Raw genomic sequence first — 20,448 nt, forward strand, 5'->3', positions numbered from 1 at the left:
TTCCTAAGGAAGGCAGAAGGCTCAAAGAAAATTATTTACGTTACATTTTACCAATGGTTATCCTTAGTTAAGTCAATCAAAACCATCATTCATATTAACTTTGATACTCCACATAGAAAACTGACCTAGGCAATCAAAATGCTGAAAAATACAACACGGCATCTTTATTCCTATGTTTGTACCACAAGAGGAAGAGGATAAATGTATGATGGGTAATCAGTAGGAACTGGGGGCGGGAAGAGAAGGAAACAACAACAAACTTAAATGTTTATTAAATGGCCTTGTCCGATTGAACTATAATTGGAGGAGTCACCAAATTTTGGGAGGTAGTCTCACTAATTCCAGCAGATGGCAGTGCTGTATAACACGTCAATTTAAAACAAACTAAAAAACTTCCCGAAGCTCTGGACCCTTTCAGAGAAAACTTACAAATGATTCTTTTTTTATTTTACCGATTTGTTTTTTAAAAGTTTTATTTATTTAAGTAATCTCTACCCCCAATGTGGGGCTTGAACACACAACCCAATATCAAGAGCATGCAACTGTGCCAGCCAGGCACCCCTAAATGGTTTCTTTTTAGAGTTGAGAAGTGAATATCGAGGTATAACCCCATTCTCTGAAAATTCCTGTTTTCAATTTAGAGACACCAAATGCGACCCCAAATCTCAGCAATACCCAAAGTCCCAGACACCCTTAGGGCTCCCCTCATCTGAACATTTATTAGGGTTAACTAGTGTGTAGTGCTCCATTGGCCTTGGGTATCTGCTGTACCTCAGGTAGCCGCACAAAGTGGATGCCCCACAACCCTCTCCCCTACTCCCAGCTTCTTCCCCTAGAAAGAGTAGAGGCTGATGCCTGAATTCCTTGGAACGGCCTCAAATTTCTCCAGCCCTTCATGAATTCCTCCTCTCCTTCACAGTATGCAGTACCCTTAGCTTCAGGTCGGCATTTAACAACTTCTTGGTGTTGTTCTCACGGTGATGGTTTCAACTTACCAATTAGGCCGTGAACTTGAAATCATGGAAGGTGTGCTCTCTGTATTTTGAATTCCCTACTATAAAAACACGATATCAGATTGTGACGAGGCGCTTAATAAATAGTCATTAATTGATTAAACCCTCTCACCAACTCTTACAAATGTTTGCCAGCATGCTACTTTTTAGTGGCGCCCTGAGTTTGCGGCCGGCCACAGGACCGTGCAGAAGACTCCAGTCAGGGACTTCTGCTCCTGGCCAAATAGTGGTGTAGTTTTCCTGTAGAGGAAAAGTAGCTTGTGTGGTGCCTGTACCTGAAATCCCATCTTTTCATGCATGAGGCACAGGTGCTCCACCTTTTCCTAATGTCCCAGGGCTCCTTGTGTAAGCCCACACCCCTGGGCCTTCTACGCTATGTGAGCACAACAGAGCGTTCTAATTAAGCCTGTTCGGGTTGAACACAGTCATATCATTTTTATTTTCAGGACTCAATCATAAGTTTTAGTTATTTACTATATTTCTACCAACTCTTCTCTTTGGTACCTTTATTTGCTTTTCGAAACCTGTCCCATGATACTCAGTGGTCTGGAGCTCCTACTATTCATGCGACACTTCTCACCTTGTCTTACGTAGACCCACTGAATTGTAAATATCTAACATATCATATCCTTTCTGGGTGCAAGAGCAACTCCAAGCAAGCCCAACCCTTCAATCAGCCCCAGTTGTGCTATTACAATTCTCGGTAGCAGTGTCCATATTCATTCTTTTTTTTTTTCATTTGTTTTTTTCATTCATTCACTCACCAAGTATTTATTGAGTGCCTACTATATCCTAGGCACTGGACTGACTGGTGAATAGTCAGTATGATCCCGAGCCTCAGGAAGCTTGTGGTTTTGTGGAGGAGAGGACATTTTAAAGTAAACACACAATATGCTGGCTAATTGAACATAATATAAAAAACAAACACACAAATGAATATTAATTTTAATTAAAATATATTCTTTAAAGACAAAGAACAGAATGTTATGAGAATGTAATGTGGGGGCGCCTGGGNAGGAGCCTGATGTGGGGCTCGATCCCATAACGCCGGGATCACGCCCTGAGCCGAAGGCAGACGCTCAACCGCTGTGCCACCCAGGCGCCCCAGGAGAGGACATTTTAAAGTAAACACACAATATGCTGGCTAATTGAACATAATATAAAAAACAAACACACAAATGAATATTAATTTTAATTAAAATATATTCTTTAAAGACAAAGAACAGAATGTTATGAGAATGTAATGTGGGGGCGCCTGGGTAGCACAGCGGTTAAGCATCTGCCTTTGGCTCAGGGCGTGATCCTGGCATTATGGGATCGAGCCCCACATCAGGCTCCTCTGCTAGGAGCCTGCTTCTTCCCTCTCCCACTCCCCCTGCTTGTGTTCCCTCTCTCGCTGGCTGTCTCTATCTCTGTAGAATAAATAAATAAAATCTCTCAAAAAAAAAAAAGAGAATGCAATGTGGGTGGTGATGGGATATATAATTTAGAAGGGGCAGTGGTTAAAGATGGGCTGTCTAGAAAGTGACGTTTAAACGGTGCCCCAAAAGTCGAAAAGTGAGCACACTGAAGGATCAACGTATGCAAAGTGACCCGGGGAACCTATAGCGAAGGGCGCTGCAGTACAGCGAGTAGGAAGAGTGCAGCCCAATGTGAGGTTTGGAAGTTGGGCAGGGGCTACACCCTGCTTGACCTTGTAGACCATATTCCAGGGTTGCTGAGTGCTCATACCAGACCTGTGATTCTCAAACAGCTCTCCTCTCCCCTGCTGAACTTTGAAACTAGAGTCAAATTCTTCTGCCTCTGCTTGAGCAGGGATTGGCAAATTCAGACCCAGAGGCTTTCAGAGTCGGCTGGAATCTCAGGTAACCACATCTCCCTTTTCCCTCATTCATCTCTTCTTCCCCACCCGGAACCACACCCAGACTCTGCTCAGGGCCCAGTTGTAGAAACAAGATCTCTGGGAATGAGAATATGTCTTAACCTTTGCTAGGACTGTGGCCTCTAATTCTTCCATCATTGTGTCAGTAGGAAAAGGCCTAACTTGCCTTCACAAAAGAAACAATTTTATGGGAAAACGGAAAGGATCATATTTTAAAATATTAATTTTAATGCCTTTTAATGTCAATTCAAATCTTAAGTTGATCACACATTAACTCCTTAAAAATAAAGTGCTTTTTAAAAATTTTAGCCCAATCCTAGGGCCAGACTCCTCAACGAGGCCTCTGACACTTAAATAATTAAGAAAAATAATGACCGTAATAATCTTTTCCAGAATTCAAAAGCACTTTTCACTTATGTGACACCTCCTTAAGCTACAGGAAGATGGATCACATCAGGGCTGGGGAGAGAAGGAGGAAGAGTTTTAACCTGTAATTCAGATATCCAAAGTCCGCAGAAAGAAAGGGGACCCAACAAGCTTCGTGATGATGTGGTTCGTTAACAGGTGATACCAACCACCCATACCCTCTGCTTGCATGAACAAATTATTCTTGCCAGGTTCAGGTGTTCCTTGATAGCTGAAGGAAGACACGTCCTGTCAGCCTGTTAATATATGTCAAACAGCTTCCTCAAGGGGGAGGGTAAAGGGTAGGTAACTGTAGATGCTACGGGGTGGTTATGTCAAGTTCATGCTCCTGTTCTACTTTTGTACATGTTTGAAAATTTCCATAAAAAATGTCTTATTTTAAATGTCAGTCTTTTTATTGTGACTTAGTATTTCCAGATTCCCTCTACCAAATATCTGTGTTATTGAACAAAATCCCAGTCATCTCTCACTGGTAGCTCTTCTGGCAACAGGTATAAAACTCTATTGTTTGGGGCGCCTGCGTGGCTCAGTCAGTTAAGCATCTGCCTTCGGCTCAGGTCATGATCTCGGGGGTCCTGGGATCCAGCCCCGCCTTGGGCTCCCTGCTCAGCAGGGAGTCTGCTTCTCCTCCTCCCTCTGCCCATTCCCCCCGCTTGTGCTCACACTCTCTCAAATAAATAAAATCCTTATAAAAATCTCTAAAAATCTATTGTTTGGTGGAGTTGGAAAAAAATAAAGACTTGAACTTTGAAGTATGAGAAGAGAAACTCAGATATCTACCTTGAGTTCACACTATTTCAGTTCAATAAACAATTCCAGAATTGGACCCATGGAGACCGGGAAGGTGAGTGCCAGATAGAAACTACTATCTTCGTCATCACCGCGCAATGGTGCAGATACTTAAGAAAGAATTCAACTCCTGACTGAGAAAGCGTGGTTCTGGTAATGCAGAAGATAGAACTCTCTTTTGGGACAAAGTATGCTTCCCAACCTTCTTCCTGCTACACATACATAAATGCTCCCAAAGAGAGGCCTGGATCAATAACAGCAAATTAAACCACTTAGCCTGGAAGTAGTGGTTTTGCTAGAACCAGACTCTTGGGAAAACTCTTGGAAATTTCCATTCTAGGATCTTCCCATCTATACAAATTGGAAGAGCGAATCATAATCCAAAGGATTTTATCTTCCTGAAGGAGGGCCCGTTTCCGAATGGCTTTTTGAATCCACATAAGAAGAAAACCCAAGTAGGCACAAAGGAAGGAGGCAGGTTCCAGCATTAGACAACGTCTTAGCTTTACAGGATTTCACTGGATCCAGAGGAAAGCAGTGCCCCCCACCCCGTGCCCCAGTTTCCACATCTATCAAATGGCAATAACTTATGTTATTACGGGAATTAATACAGACAATGCGTAGGAAGTGCTTAGCACACTAACTAAAGCATTGCAAGTACTCAATAAATGGGTTTGGCTTTTGAAAAGTATTTCACTGTTTACCACATCTTTGCATGCTAATTACATTTTAGCATAATACAGACAAGCCCACATTCAATCCACACCCCTTGTACAGGGAAAAATGTTTTTCCAAACACAAATATAAACTCACTTTATTATGCTTTTGAAATAAGAAAATATTAGCATAAATATCTGATCTATTAGTAAAATCACAATCTGAAAAAAAGGCCCGACGGTACAATGTTTCTGTAGAAGTTAGTTGCTTCGCTCTTCTAGTCAGTCAGTTTCAAAGTAGAGCTTGCAGTGACGGAAAGTGGTATTTGAGATGCAGAATCATCACACCTGATTCCACAGAATACATCGTTCCCACAAATCCCTCCCTTTTGAAATAAACAGCACAGGCACATGGAATCTTAATGGTAAAATTTTGTGGAGTTGACAATGCTAGACAGACCCTAAGATCTACCTTTTCCTTGCTGTTTCTAAAAATGCTGCTCCACAAGGGAAAGTAAAATCTCAATGTATGCATGTATAAGTTTGTAAAAGTATCTGAAATACTTAATAAAAATTTTTAAAAGCTCTGGTTTCTATGCTCATTTTTCACGAATACTGACAATACTTTAGAGGAATTATATTGCAGAGCTGGATAAACTAAATTTTACTGATCACTACGAAAAAATATATGTAAGAATATTTATATTTCAAAAAATCTTTAGGCTTGAAGATTCAAGAAATGACATTTAGTGTAAAGTGCTATTCCAAGCACACATAAGTTCATTTTTAACTTTGACTTTTTACAGATATTTTCCAAATACTGGTTTTAAATTGGAAGTGACAAAGTAAATGGGTTCAAAAACAAAAGTCTTAAACGAAGTAAAAAGATAACAGGCAACATTCAAATTTATCTTTGGAAAACAACTATGAAATATTACCGCGTTCTTCCATTTAATCAAGTCAGTATTTCATCCTGAAAGCAACGTATTAATACGTAATTATATGAAGTAATCCAGTTATAGGCAAAGACTCTTGTTGAACACGCTCAGCCGACCCAGGATCTTCCTCAGTGCTGGCAGGGCGTTTGTGAGGCCTCTTGAGGGACAGTGGCCTCCGGGGTCAAAATGTTTCTTTGAGGTTCAGATTTTCAATTTTTTCAATACCTAAAATCCCCTCTCAATTGTGTAACTTTCTACTAATTTACAGGCATGACATGATTTGGGGATTCAGCGCTGTCGTTCTGGGGATTTAAAATGGTTGGAGACAAGCCGGGAGATCTGGCCTTTCTTTTCTTTCCCACGTCCTCCCTCTGAAAAGTCAGAAATTATCCCAAACTATAGGAAAACAGAGCACTTGAGAATGAGTAAACTATTCTAATCCAATGAGTGCAGGTATGTGGAAGAGTTCTATGAACTGCAAAGTATCACACCATTAGCCTTCTTAACCTTCTCTTCTCTCTCCCCTGACCAAAGCTCCAATTAATGAGAGTGCTGTGATGCTGAGCTTAACCCCGAAGCCTTCTCACTCAGCTGAAGAGGTCCATCAAGTTTCTAATGATTATCCATAAAGACATACAGAGCAGTGGACATTGGGGCAAGAACTAACACAGGGAGAAAAGAATCTCACCTTTAGAATATTTTTCAGGCTAACCTCCCAAGTTCTGTTTTGGGTAATGATGAACCTAAATGTCTGATCTGAAAAGAAAGCTCCCACCAGAGACCTGCTGATTTGAGAATTCAATTCCTGCTCAGTTGGAGTACTGCCAACATTTTCCAGTTCCCAGCAGGAAGGTGTGTACGATTCAAATAAAAGCTTTGTTTCTAAAGGAAAAAAAGGGGGAAAGAAGTCTCGGTGTTAACAGTTCAGGTAGGAATTAGAAGTCACCCTTGTGACTTGGTGTATTCTGTTAAATTCAGTATTACATGTGACAGTGACAGAGGTGAGTGCCTGATCAGAGGTGAGGGGCTCAGTCTTAGGAAGAAAGCTTTCAGTGGAGGGGAAGGTGGAGACGCCGAACATTTCTCATGGTGGAGTTTCTCATTAGGGCTTCACGCGGAGTTGTTGAAGAATGCTTTAGATTCGTCAAAAGGCAGTGATGAATACAGACCCCTTTCTCCAAAAAAGCATAAAGTAAGCAAATCTACATGTCATTGTTTCTGTTTCGTGTCTGACTGAGGGAGTAAGATGGAGGGGCGGAGAGTTGGCAACAAAGCTTGTCGTCTGCTTTGATCATGCTTTGAAATTACCCCCACTTACAGCTAATTATAGCAGCTACGTCCTAACATTCTCCATAGAGCGATGCTCATTGCCTAAAAGATAAAAGTTCGATTGTGACTACAAATCCCAAATGAGGAAACTCTGAGCCAGTCCAACTGGCTTTGTTATTTGCTATTTTCCCCTATAAACATGTTAATAAAACAATAATAATAATTTCCTCGGAAGGCAATGCTTCTGCCAAAATTAAATGCTTCCCAGACACGTACAATCCAGTGGTCCCACCTCCCTCAGCCCTGAAGAGGCCCAGGCTCAAGGCCATTGGTCATGTGGGCCTGGGACCAGGTACTGTTAGAGCCACAGACTGCTCGTCTCTGTGATCTAACTCTCTCGCTACAGAATAAGCCGCCGATCCATTGGTCCATAGCTGCAGCTTGGGATCAGATTCTTTGGCAAGGAAGCGCAGCTGGGTTTTTTTCATCTTCTTTACAAGTCTAGCAAAGCCAAGCAACACAGAACTAAAGATCATTGAAAATCCACAGAGAAGAAATGCCGCCGTGTAGCTGCCAGTCGTGTCAACAAGCCATCCTGTAACAAGCAACAGCACAATTACATTTTTGAGTGGAAAATCCAACTATTTACCTACTCCCAAATCTAATGATTTCTAAGGACAATAACAACAGATTGCTAGCACCACCATTATAATTTTGACACAAAAAGCAGATCAGAAAATATTGTGTAGCAACTGAAAAATGCATTCTGTTTTCTAGGAAAACTCCTAAAATGGATTGTTGTTCTGTAAAGTACTTGGAAGAGTGTCCCATTCTTAGTAATCACACAATAAATATTATTATTAATACCAGCAAATATGGTAGAAAAGATGAAAAATAGTGTCATTCAAATGACTGATGTTGAGATCATTTATTTCGGCTGTTAGAATATAATTGTACTGAATGTTAGTAGTATTCCCAGTACCCACACACTGTTTCTCTTGAATAACATAACATGCTTCTGGATAAAGCAGAATTCAAATTTTCAGTTGGATCCAGTCATTGTACCCTATGAAGTTTGAAAATCAGAACTTTGGGCCATCGTAGAAGTTGCCAATGCAAAGTTCACTATGTATCATTTTGCAATCATGGCTTTTTTTCCCCTTTATTTCTTCTTGCAACAAATTAATCTTAATAACTATTCCAGCTCTAAATTTTGAGGAGAACCAGGGCATATGATATGCAAAACATGGGCCACAATAATCAGAGAATCAATGGGGTCAAATTAGACCTTGGCAGGCAATTATTTTGTGATTAAAAATTTTTTCAAAACTTCTCTAAATGGGGGTGCCTTGGTGTTCAGTTGTTGAACATCTGACTCTTGGTTTCGGCTCAGGTCACGATCTCAGGGTCGTGGGGTCAAGCCCCACACTGGGCTCTGCACTGAGTGAGGCGTCTGCTTGAAGATTCTCTCCCTCTCTCCCTCCCCCTGTTCTCTTTCTCTATCTCTAAAATAAATATATCTTTTTTAAAAATTCCTCTAAACTTAAATCCACTGGAGAAGTATATGATTTTTTCCTTTCACCTACTTCATTAGTCAAAATGGCATGTAGAAATTGTTATAAGCCCACAAAGTTTCCTGCAAACCAACTGCTCTCAAATGCTTTAGCTATTGTGTGACTTACTTATGCATTTCTGTAGCACCAAACAGAAGAGACTGAGTAGAAAATTGTCATTTTAAAGGTAATTCAATAAGAGAAGTATTACAGTAAGAGCTCACTCCCTAATCCTCCAATGCCTGGCAACAAGAATAATGTCTGATTTGCCAAAGGAAGGCCATGGATTGAAAAAAGATCCAGGACTCCCAATTTCATGGATGCACCATGACTTTTTAACAGAATTACAGAATGACACTGCTCCCAAAGGTTGGTAAACACAAAAATCGGCTATTGAAGAAGGATGCGGGGACGTTTTGGGGGCAGTACCCCAAAATGAAGCACTAAGCACGTAGTCCTATATCACCGAATTTAAACTGACCAGGATTTTTTATCCGTAGCCATCAAGCAGCCAGTTTCCCCTAGTTTGCTGCTTTAGCAATCACTAGGGTTTGGAATTAATTCTGAACTGTTTATTCACATCAGCTAAAGCAGAAATCCTGCCTTTTTCAAAAATTCCCTTCCTTTCTTCTAAGCAAATGTTTGGCTCATTTCTTTTTTGCCTATTTTCAGGGATCTTCACTCTCTCGGTTTTAGTTTAGGCCGGTAGTAATCAGAACCAGTTACTCTCGGGGCACCTGCAGGCTCAGTCTGCTAGGGGGCTGCCTTCAGCTGAGGTCAGATCCCAGAGCCCCGGGATCGAGCCCCGGGATAGAGCCCTGGATCCGGCTCCCAGCTCAACGGGGAATCTGCTTCTCCCTCTGCCCCTCACTCTGCTCTTGGGCTCACTCTCTCTCTCTCAAATAAATAAATAAAATCTTAAAAACAAAAAAGAACCAATTATTCACAATCTTTAGTATGCACAAGCATCACAAGAAAGCTGGTTCAGAATATAGATTCCTGGAAGGATTCAGGTCACAAGGGAGGATCAAGGAATCTGCCTTTTGTAACAAAGGCCCCAGGGGATTCTGACACAGGGGGTCCCACGACCTTATTTTGAGAGACACTGGCCTAGACCACTTACTCTAGGAAGGAGGGAGGGACTCTGACCTGTTTGCTGCTATAGGTGCGCCAAAAGCAATGCTGGTGTACAAAAGCAATAAGTATTTATCAAATTACTTGTTTAATCACACTTTAAATTTCTATAGCATTTGACAGCTTACAAAACATTCTAGATGTTTTATCTGATGATCCCCAAATCTTTAAATCCAAATCTGGCCTCCCTCTAAAGCTCAGATTTCATCCTTAAACAGCTCTGTTGGAAATTTTATTGGATATTTCAGATATCTGAACATTTCTAAGCTCATTATTTTTTCTGGCAAAGCCAGGTTTTCCAACTTCCTTATTTCTTTCAATCATGTCATTATTTTCTAGGTTATCTTTGAGTTTTCCCCTCCTTTACCCCCACATGCTAAATTCAGTTGAAGTTTTTTTCCCCAAACTTCCTCCTTGCCCCCAGAACTCATTTCCATTTTGCGGCAGCTGCCCTGGTTCAGGACTTTATCAGTTTGCTCCTGAACTATTAGAAGGGAATCCTAACTGCTTCTCCCCGGAAGTACTAGATCAATTGCTAAGTCCCATTTTCTGAAACATACTCTTTACCATATTACCCCTCTGTACAAAAACTGTAATACTATCCATAGTCTCTGAAGAATATAGGGCCCTTATGGCTCCTTTGGCTGGTTACTCAGGACACTCCACTATGACACACTCACTCACCATCTCAGCCCCAGTGCCCACTCTCCCCAAGTGGGATCCTGTACTCCCTCCAGACTTCCTTCCGCATGTGCCTGACTTATTTATAAGTCTGAACAGCTGCTCCATTCCATTGCTCCCATCATTAGTGTGGAATGGAATCAGGACCCTAACTTTGGACTTTTTCTTTCCAGGCAGGCTAAGGTCCCCATTGGTTGGAAGAAAATGATAAAACAAGGATACAAGTAAGACCATGATATTTGATGGCTCTTGAATCCCTTTCTCTTTCCCTCTTCCCAACTTAACTTCCAATCCTCATTGCCCATGTGTGAGTTCACTGTTTTCACATCAGTATGACGAACAGCAGAGGTGACTGGGGGCTCTCTCTGGAAACCTACCTGCGATGGGTGGGCTCACCAGGTACGGGACCGCATGAAGGAAGTACACCACACCGAGCGCTGAGGACAAAGAAGTGGTCCCCACTATTTCTGCAGTCACTACTGGGATCAGAGTCACGTAGGCACCATCAAAGTAGCCAAAGGTACAAGAGAAAGGCACGAGCAGGGGAAGACTTTGAAGCATCGGGAGGCAGAGATAGCAGAGCCCATCTAGTCCCACGGCAAAGAGGTAGCACACATACCGGTAATTCCTCAGGCACCTGTGGATTTGAAGGTCAAGAATGAGTGCAGTATGCACGGGTTTTATCAAAGGGCTTCAGAACCACCGCCACCCAGCAATGAGCATTGCCGTCACTTATAGAGAAGGCTTCCCATGGGGCGTTATCTACGTTGTCTGCCATCTTTCTTCTGGTGGATGACAACACAAGAATTCATCTTCCCAGGAAACATGGTGTAGCAGAAAATAATATATGCTCTGAAGTTTGAAAGATGGAATTTTAAATCCAGTTAAATCCAGTTCTANATCTAGTCCCACGGCAAAGAGGTAGCACACATACCGGTAATTCCTCAGGCACCTGTGGATTTGAAGGTCAAGAATGAGTGCAGTATGCACGGGTTTTATCAAAGGGCTTCAGAACCACCGCCACCCAGCAATGAGCATTGCCGTCACTTATAGAGAAGGCTTCCCATGGGGCGTTATCTACGTTGTCTGCCATCTTTCTTCTGGTGGATGACAACACAAGAATTCATCTTCCCAGGAAACATGGTGTAGCAGAAAATAATATATGCTCTGAAGTTTGAAAGATGGAATTTTAAATCCAGTTCTATCTATCTACTAACTGCTTTCCTCTAATCTCAATTTCTTTAGCTATAAAATGGGAAGGTTACCTCTCTCACAGGGTAACCCTAAGGAGAGTTGTAAAATAACAGGTACAGTATCAGGAGGCTAACATTTTCTAGCAGTCTATCCTATTAGATGCTTTCAGATAGGTCATCACTGGTATCTGGTACACCACATACGCTCAAAACCCAAGGTACACAAGGCAGAAGCTAGAATATAAAGACATTAAAATGATTTGCCAGAGATTATGAAGGTCTTGTACTAGGACCACGTCTTATTTCGGGTCCTCCCCAATGGTACTTCCATTCCACTTTCCCCTCTACAGCTCCAAACTCATCACTGATGCCAAATGGCATTGATACCATCATTAGTTCAAAGACTCAGTATACTAGCAGCACCAGCAGTTCATGCTTTACAAACGTTTTTCAACCTGCCGTCATCTCCTTTGAGCCTCACAAAATGCTCAGAGGTTAACAGAAAAATATTGCATTGGCCTGTCTCGCAGATGAAGACCGTTAAGGACCTGAGGGTTAGTGATTTTCCCTAGGTCACAGGGATAATAAGGGGCAGATTCAGCACAAGAACTTAGGTCTTGTATATCTCCGACTAGAGATGCCTCTGTCAAACCTACACCGGGCTACTTCTTGTTGAGTTGATTGTCAAGATAGATACCTGTGCTCTCCCCTCTTTTCCTTAACCATTACATTTTTGGAATTAATTTTAAATATTATATTCATAGCACTGGAGAATGGCAGTGGAACCCTAATTACCAAAGACATAATATGTAAGAAGCCACAGGATGGTTGCTATCCCAGGTCATAGCTCAGTATGAAGAGTCCATTTAGGAGAAGATGAGTAACTTGCTCTCTTCAATCTTAACAGAGAAGCATTAGCTGAAGAAACTACTTGGTAGATTTCGGATAGCTTTGATTTCGAAGCCTAAAATTATAATGAAAGTATGTGCTATCTGTATCGTCAAACACAAATACTTGCCTATAAATAATGTACTATTATTGCCCCTGATTTTCCTGCCTGGACTGAATTCTGCTCCTCTCTCCATTGCCAGCCAGTCTCTGGGGTTGTTAAAAAATAACTAAAACCACTACACCCAGCCTGAGGACTGACTCGACTTGGGATGGGATTAAATCTGTCACCAGAACTTGTAGTTACCACAGGTTTCTGCAACTTAGACTTACCCACTATCCTAAACCATCTAGAATAGGAGTTGGCAAACTATGGCCAAATTCAACCCACCACCTCTTTTTTGCACTATGAACTAAGAATGGTTTTCTATTTTTGAGTGGTTGAAAAAAGTCAAAAGAACAAGATTATTTTGGTATGTAAAAATTATATAAGAAATTAAAGTTTCAGTATCCGTAAGTAAAGTCCTACTGGTACATAACTGCTTGCATTTGTTTGCATATTGTCTACAGCTGGTTTGAGCTACAACGACAGTCGAATAACTGTGATCACATGACCCACAGAGCCAAAAATGTTTACAGAAAAACTTTGCCAACCTCTGACTAGAAGGACCAGCAAGGGGGTTGGCTTCAGATATTGAAAACCTGTTGACGTTATTCAGACGTACGGTTTCTACAGGGTAAGGGGATGAGGGGAACTCAAAGCTCAGGGTCTGCTGGTAGGGAACCAACTGTGGTTTCAACGGCTTTTACCTTCTGTCAGTTAGCCATCCAAACGTGATATTGCCAATAATGTCGATCACCCCAAGTATGGACATAAGGAAAGCTGCTTGCTGGTGACTCACTCCGACACTCAGAGCATAAGGTACCAAGTACACGAAGAGAGGACTGCAGCCATAAGCCATGAAGAGAACAGAGATGGCTAACACGACGAAGTCTGACACCAGTAAAAAACTGTATTCCTGCTGCAAAGAGCAACAGAGGCAGGTCTGCACCCATTTTTTAGTCAAAGTAGAACAGGGAGACACTCGCTGGAAGTCTGGTTTCTGAGCTCTACGGATGTGGTTCTGCTCTGGAGTGGTCTGGTCTTCTTGCAGAGTGATGGGCCGCATCAAGGCACCGCAAACGCAGAGATTCAAAACAAAGCCCCCGAGGATGAGTAATGCTCCCCGCCAGGAAAACTGTTCAATAAGGAGCTGAACGACAGGAGCCAGGATGAAGGTGCCGATGCCGCTTCCCGACATGGCGATCCCATAAGCCAGGGCTTTCCGTCTGCTGAAGTACTTGCCGACCATGGCAATGGCTGGAGAGTAACAGAGTGCAAACCCAAGGCCTACGGATAGAGAGAAGCCTGTGAGTGCTGGTACGCCACGAACAGCCGGTGAAAGAGAACATCTCCGAATAAATGTATTTGGAGGAAGGGGAATCGGGCCTTCTGTCAAACCCTTTTAAAACTATTTTCTACACGAAGCTGAAGATGAGCCTTCCCCACCAGTCATCCACAGTGGGGAAATCAGAGCACATGTAGGACTTTCTTCTTGGGAAGAAACCCTTAAAAAATATGACTTCTTAAAATGAAATGAAGAACTCAAAAACTATTACACAAACTGAATTTGAATTAACTAGAAAATCAGGATAATGCCGACCTAAGAAACTTATTCTCCCCATCAACACCTCTTTTTAGCTTAAATTAGACAAATCACCAGAGAATCGCCTCAACTCTTCACTGCCTATGAAAACACAACTCTGATACTCTGGACCATTCTGGAATTTGGGTCTAAATAGCACATGTGGCCCCATGAAAGTTCCAGAGTAATTTTACATAATTGGGAAACTTCATCCCAACTTTATACGTGAACATAGCATATACACAGAGTAACCTGAAAATAGCCCTTAAAGTCAGCAGAAAGCCTCTTAAAGATTTTCAGCTTCTATTCCTTTAAGGCCAAGGAAATCTGAAGGGTGTAAAACCTGGAATTCATGGCATCTAAATGGAAAAACAGAACCACCGTCAGCTCCTGTTCCCATCCGTACTGCAGGGTGACCAGTGATCCTGATTTCCCTGGACTGATGGGTTTCCCGGATGAGAGACCTTCAGTGCTAAGATCAGGGTGCTCCTTGATGAACTGGGATGACTGGGCACCCTAGAAGTTGGGCCCTTTGGGTTACATGGGACAGATACCGTTTCTTAGCTGACAGAGCCAGATTTATAAAATCGCTATGAGATGATGTCCTTTATTGGCCAGATCGCGCTACCCCCATGGCACGGTGCCCAGACTGTGAGTTAGAGCTACTCCACGTCCCTTTGGGTGATGGGGCAAATTGCCACTCCAGTGCCACCAACTGATCCCACCTTGATGCTAAGCAGTCCCCTTAGGGTGTGATTTATAGAATGCACATAGGTTACTTCTCTTCCTGCAGGTTCCCTGTAGTTCTCGAAAGTATACTTCCGTAGCATTGAGAGAGAATGTATGACAGAAGAATATTCACAATCAGGGGCTTTCTTTTTAAAATTGTAACCCCCCATTTATTGGACAGTGATCTTCACTCTAAAGCAGGGGCAACTCAGGTTGACCACAGATAGTATTTTCATGTCTTGGCACAGATGTTGGGAGGGTGATCATTGTTGAAAATGCATGTTGCCTTGGCTAATATCTCATTGCTTCCGAGTACAGAATCTCAGCCACACACTGCGCCACAGGGAAGCCAGCAGCTACTCCTACCATGTGGCCGAATTCAAGCGGTGATACATTTCCATTATAGCAGTACAATCAGCAGTATTTCCAGCTCTTTTCACTGCTAGGTAAGTAGGCATAAGCTAAGTCAGCTAAATGATGCATCTAACAAGATGAATATTTTATGCATTATGGGTCTGTTGATGTGATTGACAAAACCTGAATGGGATAGGGTGAGACGAAGGGTGCAAAGTGCCCTTACCTGTAAGAACGCCCAGAGTGAGGTAGAGATGCTTCAGACTGGTGGCAAACGAGCCCAGGATGAGACCAGTAGATGCCAGCAAGCCACCCAGCATGATTCCCACTTGACAGGATAAATGGTTACTGACGACACTCCCAAGCGGAGCTTCAAAACAAATAATAAATAGGTTCAACAGAAAGGCCTGAGGGCACTGTGGAAAAACTATGGTGTTGCATTGGCTGAGCCAAGAATGATGACCTTTACAGTATCAAGTCCGTCCTGCTCATTCTACGGATTTGGCAACTGAAGAGGGAGGAAACGACTTGTCCATGGTCACACAGAGAATGGTCGCAAAGCTGGAATTAGGACCGAGTCTGCTGACTTGCATTTCACTGTTCCTTTCACTTCTCCATTCTATTACAGTCATAATCCCAGGGCTCTGGGGTGCTTTTTAAACAGTGAATCAGCTCCTTATTTAAATTACTTACCACTTGCACTGGGATGTGCCTTGTATGTTTTATATGGTATGAATCATGCACCATTAGCAATAATTATGACAGTTAGCTTCTGGGGAAGGGAAGTGGGCAACCCTGTGTGGCCAGCAGTGTTATGCGGGAAAGGCCAGGGAAAGAGACCACAGACAAATTTCACAATCTGGTACCGTTTTCAGGCTTTAGGAAACCCTGTGGATGAGAAATCAAAACAAATGCTTCACATCCATGGTGATATTTTGGTTGGCCTCACTCTATTTGTGGTTTAACAATGTGTCAGAACTGTGCTGACTTCCAGGTTTATAGAATATTAACTAAAGCTGGATCAGACTGAGGAGAAATTGAAGTTCAGGGGAACCTGACATGTCCACAATCACCAAGAAGTGCCGCCGGGGCACCTGACATCAAGTGCAGGGTTATTTCACCCTCTTATTCTGTCTCCTTGGGCCTCCCAGACTGATGGCAGGGGAGATGGGTGGGCAAAGCATGTGAATTCTTTCTATGGAACAACACATGCTGGTAACAGTACTCCTAGTAACAAGATCAGAAGAGCAAGTTCTCAGGGTATCGGGGGAGTATTATTTTGTATTGATCAGGTTGAAACCGGGGCCTGACTCAAACCTACGTGATAAGAACCAGTCATCAGCCCGATGTCTCCTGTCTAGTTAAAACAGTGGCTGGCTGTATATATAACATCTGGAAAGCAGGAAGGAGCAAACCTCCTGAGAACATATCTAATTCTCCAGGCTGCTGCTGCTATGGCTATCGGAAAGAGACAAAATTTAGACCGACCTCAATGAAAACTGTTTGCTTCTCTGTTTATCAGAGGGCAAAGTGCCCCCAGTGAGAGTCCTATTTATGACTCCACAGCCTTTTGTCCATCTCCTGAATTCAACTCATGTTGCCAGGTAAGCAAGCGGGTATGTGATAATTGGATACAACAGGCCTGAAGTCCTTGCATGGCCTCAGGTCCTTGAATTTAAAAATGTTACATCTAACAAGACCCTGCTTTATCACACAGTCACTGTGATCACGTTGGTCACCGAAGGCCATTTACTCCTCTTTTGGGGATTGTAAATATTCTCCAAAAGATAACAGTGAGGGAAATGAGTCACCTGTGTCCTCTGAGAAAGATAAACATGGCTCACTTGGCGCGTTCATACAAAGGCTGTGACTAATAATGTGACCCTGAAAACAAAGTGACTAACTGATTTTAAAAAAAAAAAAAGGCTAGAAAACACAAAGATATTATTTTTTGATCCCTTAAGACCTTCCAGTGTTATCAGTAGCCAGAGTCAACTTAGCCTTCTCATGAAACCTGCTTTGAGTCCTAGAATTGCTCTCAAATTCCTCCCAACAAAGGAAATACATTTCAGCACAATTCAACTGATTCCTGCGTATGTACATTTTTTCTAAAAATAAATAAGAATCAGTACATAGAATGGAATCAGTTGATTTATTTAGGAGTTATTACTATATACTACATAATAATATAGTATTTCCCTTTTGCCACCAAGACATGGCCTGAGGAGATGACAGTGTTGTTTTTTTTTTTTAAATACCAAGAATTCATCTGAATGAAATGATTAAACGGGCCTAGACTGCGAATAGATCATTTCAACTTGACCCCAATCTCAGAAACTCTCTAAGACATTAATACAATAACTTTGGTTTAAAATATTCAAAAAGAAAACTCTCACGGTTAGTTTTCCTCTATTATCCAGGTGGATTGAGAGATTCCATGAGTTTTGAGAATACTCTTTACACCCTATTTGTACCCTTGGGGTTTCTTGAACGAAATTATAGCCATGGTGAGTGCACTTCTCTCATGACTGCACCATCCTGCCTTCCCTCATACTTTTCTAAGAATGAAGGTTTATGCATGAAAAATGGAATCCATGAGCCAAATTTTGAACCTCTGGGAAGGGAACAGAATGAAAACAAGCCTTGAGATGTGATGCACATATTACTGGCACTTGCTTAAGGAGATTGCATAGAAATGGCTCGCAGTGCTATCCAATGACTGTCTACACGAGTGGAGAAGGACAGGACCACAGCATTTAGAAGAGAGAAGCCAAGCATATACGATATGACTAACTTCTTCCCAAAGCAGGAGGAGTCCTGTGATGCCCACCCTATCTCATTATGGGAGAACCAAACAATATGTGTCTTCTTGAGAGTATTAACTACCTGTTCCATCTGCCATCAGCTGAGACTATTACTTCCAAGAGCACGTCTGGTTGGGTTTGGCTGAAAGTAGGATCGGTCTTTTCTTTTTATATAATCTTAGCCAATTTTTAGCAAAGCCCTCCTACTCAGAAAAAAATGCGTAAGCAAAAGCAGTGGAAGGTCATTGTCATGTACAGGTCAAGAGTAACCAGTAACTGTCTATCCCGGTAAGTGATACTCACCACAGAGCATGGTCACACAATCTACAATGGAATGGATCCAAGCCGTTTGTGCATAATCCTGAGTGAAGTATGTCTGGAACTCCACAAAAAAAATTGAAATACATCTGAAAAATACAATGCAAGCATTTTATACAAAAAAATTATGAATGAGCATGGATCTAAGCCACAGCTTCAAATTGTGGGTCAGCTGTTTGAATCTCCATAGGTTTTCACTGGTTTTCAGTGGTACGTTGCTGGACCATAGTAAGTGGGAAGTCAGAAGCTTTTGGACCATCTGAAGGATAAAACAAATGTTCATCCGCTGGAAGGGCTGCTGAAGCCAAGTGGATATGAGGATCACTGCTGTAGGGAAGGTTTTATGGAAAAGATGGCAGGTCAAAAACATGGGTCCTTATTTATCTTAATATTTCACTAACATCTGTGGCTTCTAAGAGGTTGTTATGCAAGTTAAAATTTGACAATTTAGAGTTATGCATCACCCAGCAATTTCTTTTTTTTTTTAAGATTTTATTTATTTATTTGACAGAGATAGAGACAGCCAGCGAGAGAGGGAACACAGGCAGGGGGGAGTGGGAGAGGAAGAAGCAGGCTCCCAGCAGAGGAGCCTGATGTGGGGCTTGATCCCATAACGCCGGGGTCACCCCCTGAGCCGAAGGCAGACGCTTAACCGCTGTGCCACCCAGGCGCCCCTCACCCAGAAATTTCAGTTGTAGGTTTTAACAAAAGGTAATAATCAAATGATGATACTAATAGCAATAATAGATACATATGACAGAACATACGCTGGAGAACTATTTATAATAGCCAGATACCCTAAAGAACCGATCTGTCCATCAGTAGCAGACTGGCTAAATAAAGTTCGACTTGTCAATAACATGAACTATTTTTAGGTGTTAAAAAGGATGATTTGATAGGTATTTATTGATTTGAGTATAAATCCACAATACAATGTTTAGTAAAAAAGTAAGTTACAAAGTAGTTTATGTCATAAGGCTTATTTTGGTAAAAAAAAAAATAGTTCATATAAATAGAAAAAGGCCAAAGCATATAACCCAAAAGTACTCAGTCATTATATGCGAACGGTGAGATTATAAATGATCATTCTAGAGAGAGAGACAGACATACAGAGACAGAGAAACTTTATGTTGAAAAACCGTTAATTACTTAGAAAAAAAAAGACAGAAGTGACTCAGGAGCAATAATTTGTGTCACTGTACAACTTGAAATGAACGTCATACAGATCAGTAAGTTTCCTAACTCAGGGCAGGAGCTTTCAGGACTCGGTGACAGCAAGGGTGAATCGGGCCTTGATGGGGGTGAGATAGGAAGTCATCGGTCTCTTTGGAGAGGGCTACAGTCTAACTCATCATGCTTCAGCAGCCCACGGTAACCTGATCCCTGGCCTCGACCCCCAGTGTCTCCAAACATTGCCAAATGTCCCTCGGAGATCACAATCAGCCTGGTGGCGAATCTAATCTATGGTCAAGTTTTACTTATTCTGCCTTATACATATACCTGCCTCCACGTCTCTGCATTCCCCTTATCATCCACAATTCATGCCGATACCTCCCTCCGGGACTGCAGCGCAGAGCCTCCCAACTATTCTCCCTGAACCCACATGGCTGCCTTGGGTACATTTTACACTCAATGGTCAGAGTTGCTAGAACACGAAATATATCCTGATGCTTCAAACTTTTTAACACGACTCTGAGACCCTGCATGAGCTGGCCCTTCTTTTTTTTTATTTTAATGTTTTTTTATTATATTATGTTAGTCACCATAGAGTACATCCCTGGTTTCNTGTTAGTCACCATAGAGTACATCCCTGGTTTCTGATGTAAAGTTCGATGATTCATTAGTTGTATATAACACCCAGTGCACCATGCAACATGTACCCTCCTTACTACCCATCACCAGTCCATCCCATTCCCTCACCCACCTCCCCTCTGAAGCCCTCAGTTTGTTTCTCAGAGTCCATAGTCTCTCATGCTTCATTCCCCTTTCTGATTACCCCCCCTTTCTTTATCCCTTTCTTCCCCTACCGATCTTCCTAGTTGTTAAGTTCCATAGATGAGAGAAATCATATGATAATTGTCCTTCTCTGCTTGACTTATTTCACTTGAGCTGGCCCTTCTTAGTGTCCCCCCAGCC

The 20,448-nt window shown here is 42.1% G+C and overlaps 1 protein-coding gene across 7 annotated transcripts in view; it reads right to left on the minus strand.

Annotated features, from left to right (window-relative positions):
• Positions 1-4,370: 4,370 nt before the first annotated feature.
• SLC16A12 (solute carrier family 16 member 12) overlaps positions 4,371-20,448 on the minus strand; it is a 75,265-nt gene continuing 59,187 nt past the window's right edge. For all 7 annotated transcript variants that reach the window (XM_034662920.1, XM_034662917.1, XM_002917292.4 and 4 more), the window contains 5 exons: positions 18,298-18,401; positions 15,417-15,560; positions 13,233-13,812; positions 10,719-10,978; positions 4,371-7,568 (listed from right to left, as the gene is read on the minus strand). In XM_034662920.1, the coding sequence (XP_034518811.1) occupies positions 7,306-7,568; positions 10,719-10,978; positions 13,233-13,812; positions 15,417-15,560; positions 18,298-18,401 (1,351 nt within the window). In that variant the 3' untranslated portion in view covers positions 4,371-7,305. The remainder of the gene's footprint in view (positions 7,569-10,718; positions 10,979-13,232; positions 13,813-15,416; positions 15,561-18,297; positions 18,402-20,448) is intronic.

This window comes from Ailuropoda melanoleuca, chromosome 6 (assembly GCF_002007445.2).
Source record: "Ailuropoda melanoleuca isolate Jingjing chromosome 6, ASM200744v2, whole genome shotgun sequence".
Taxonomy (NCBI): Eukaryota; Metazoa; Chordata; class Mammalia; order Carnivora; family Ursidae; genus Ailuropoda; species Ailuropoda melanoleuca.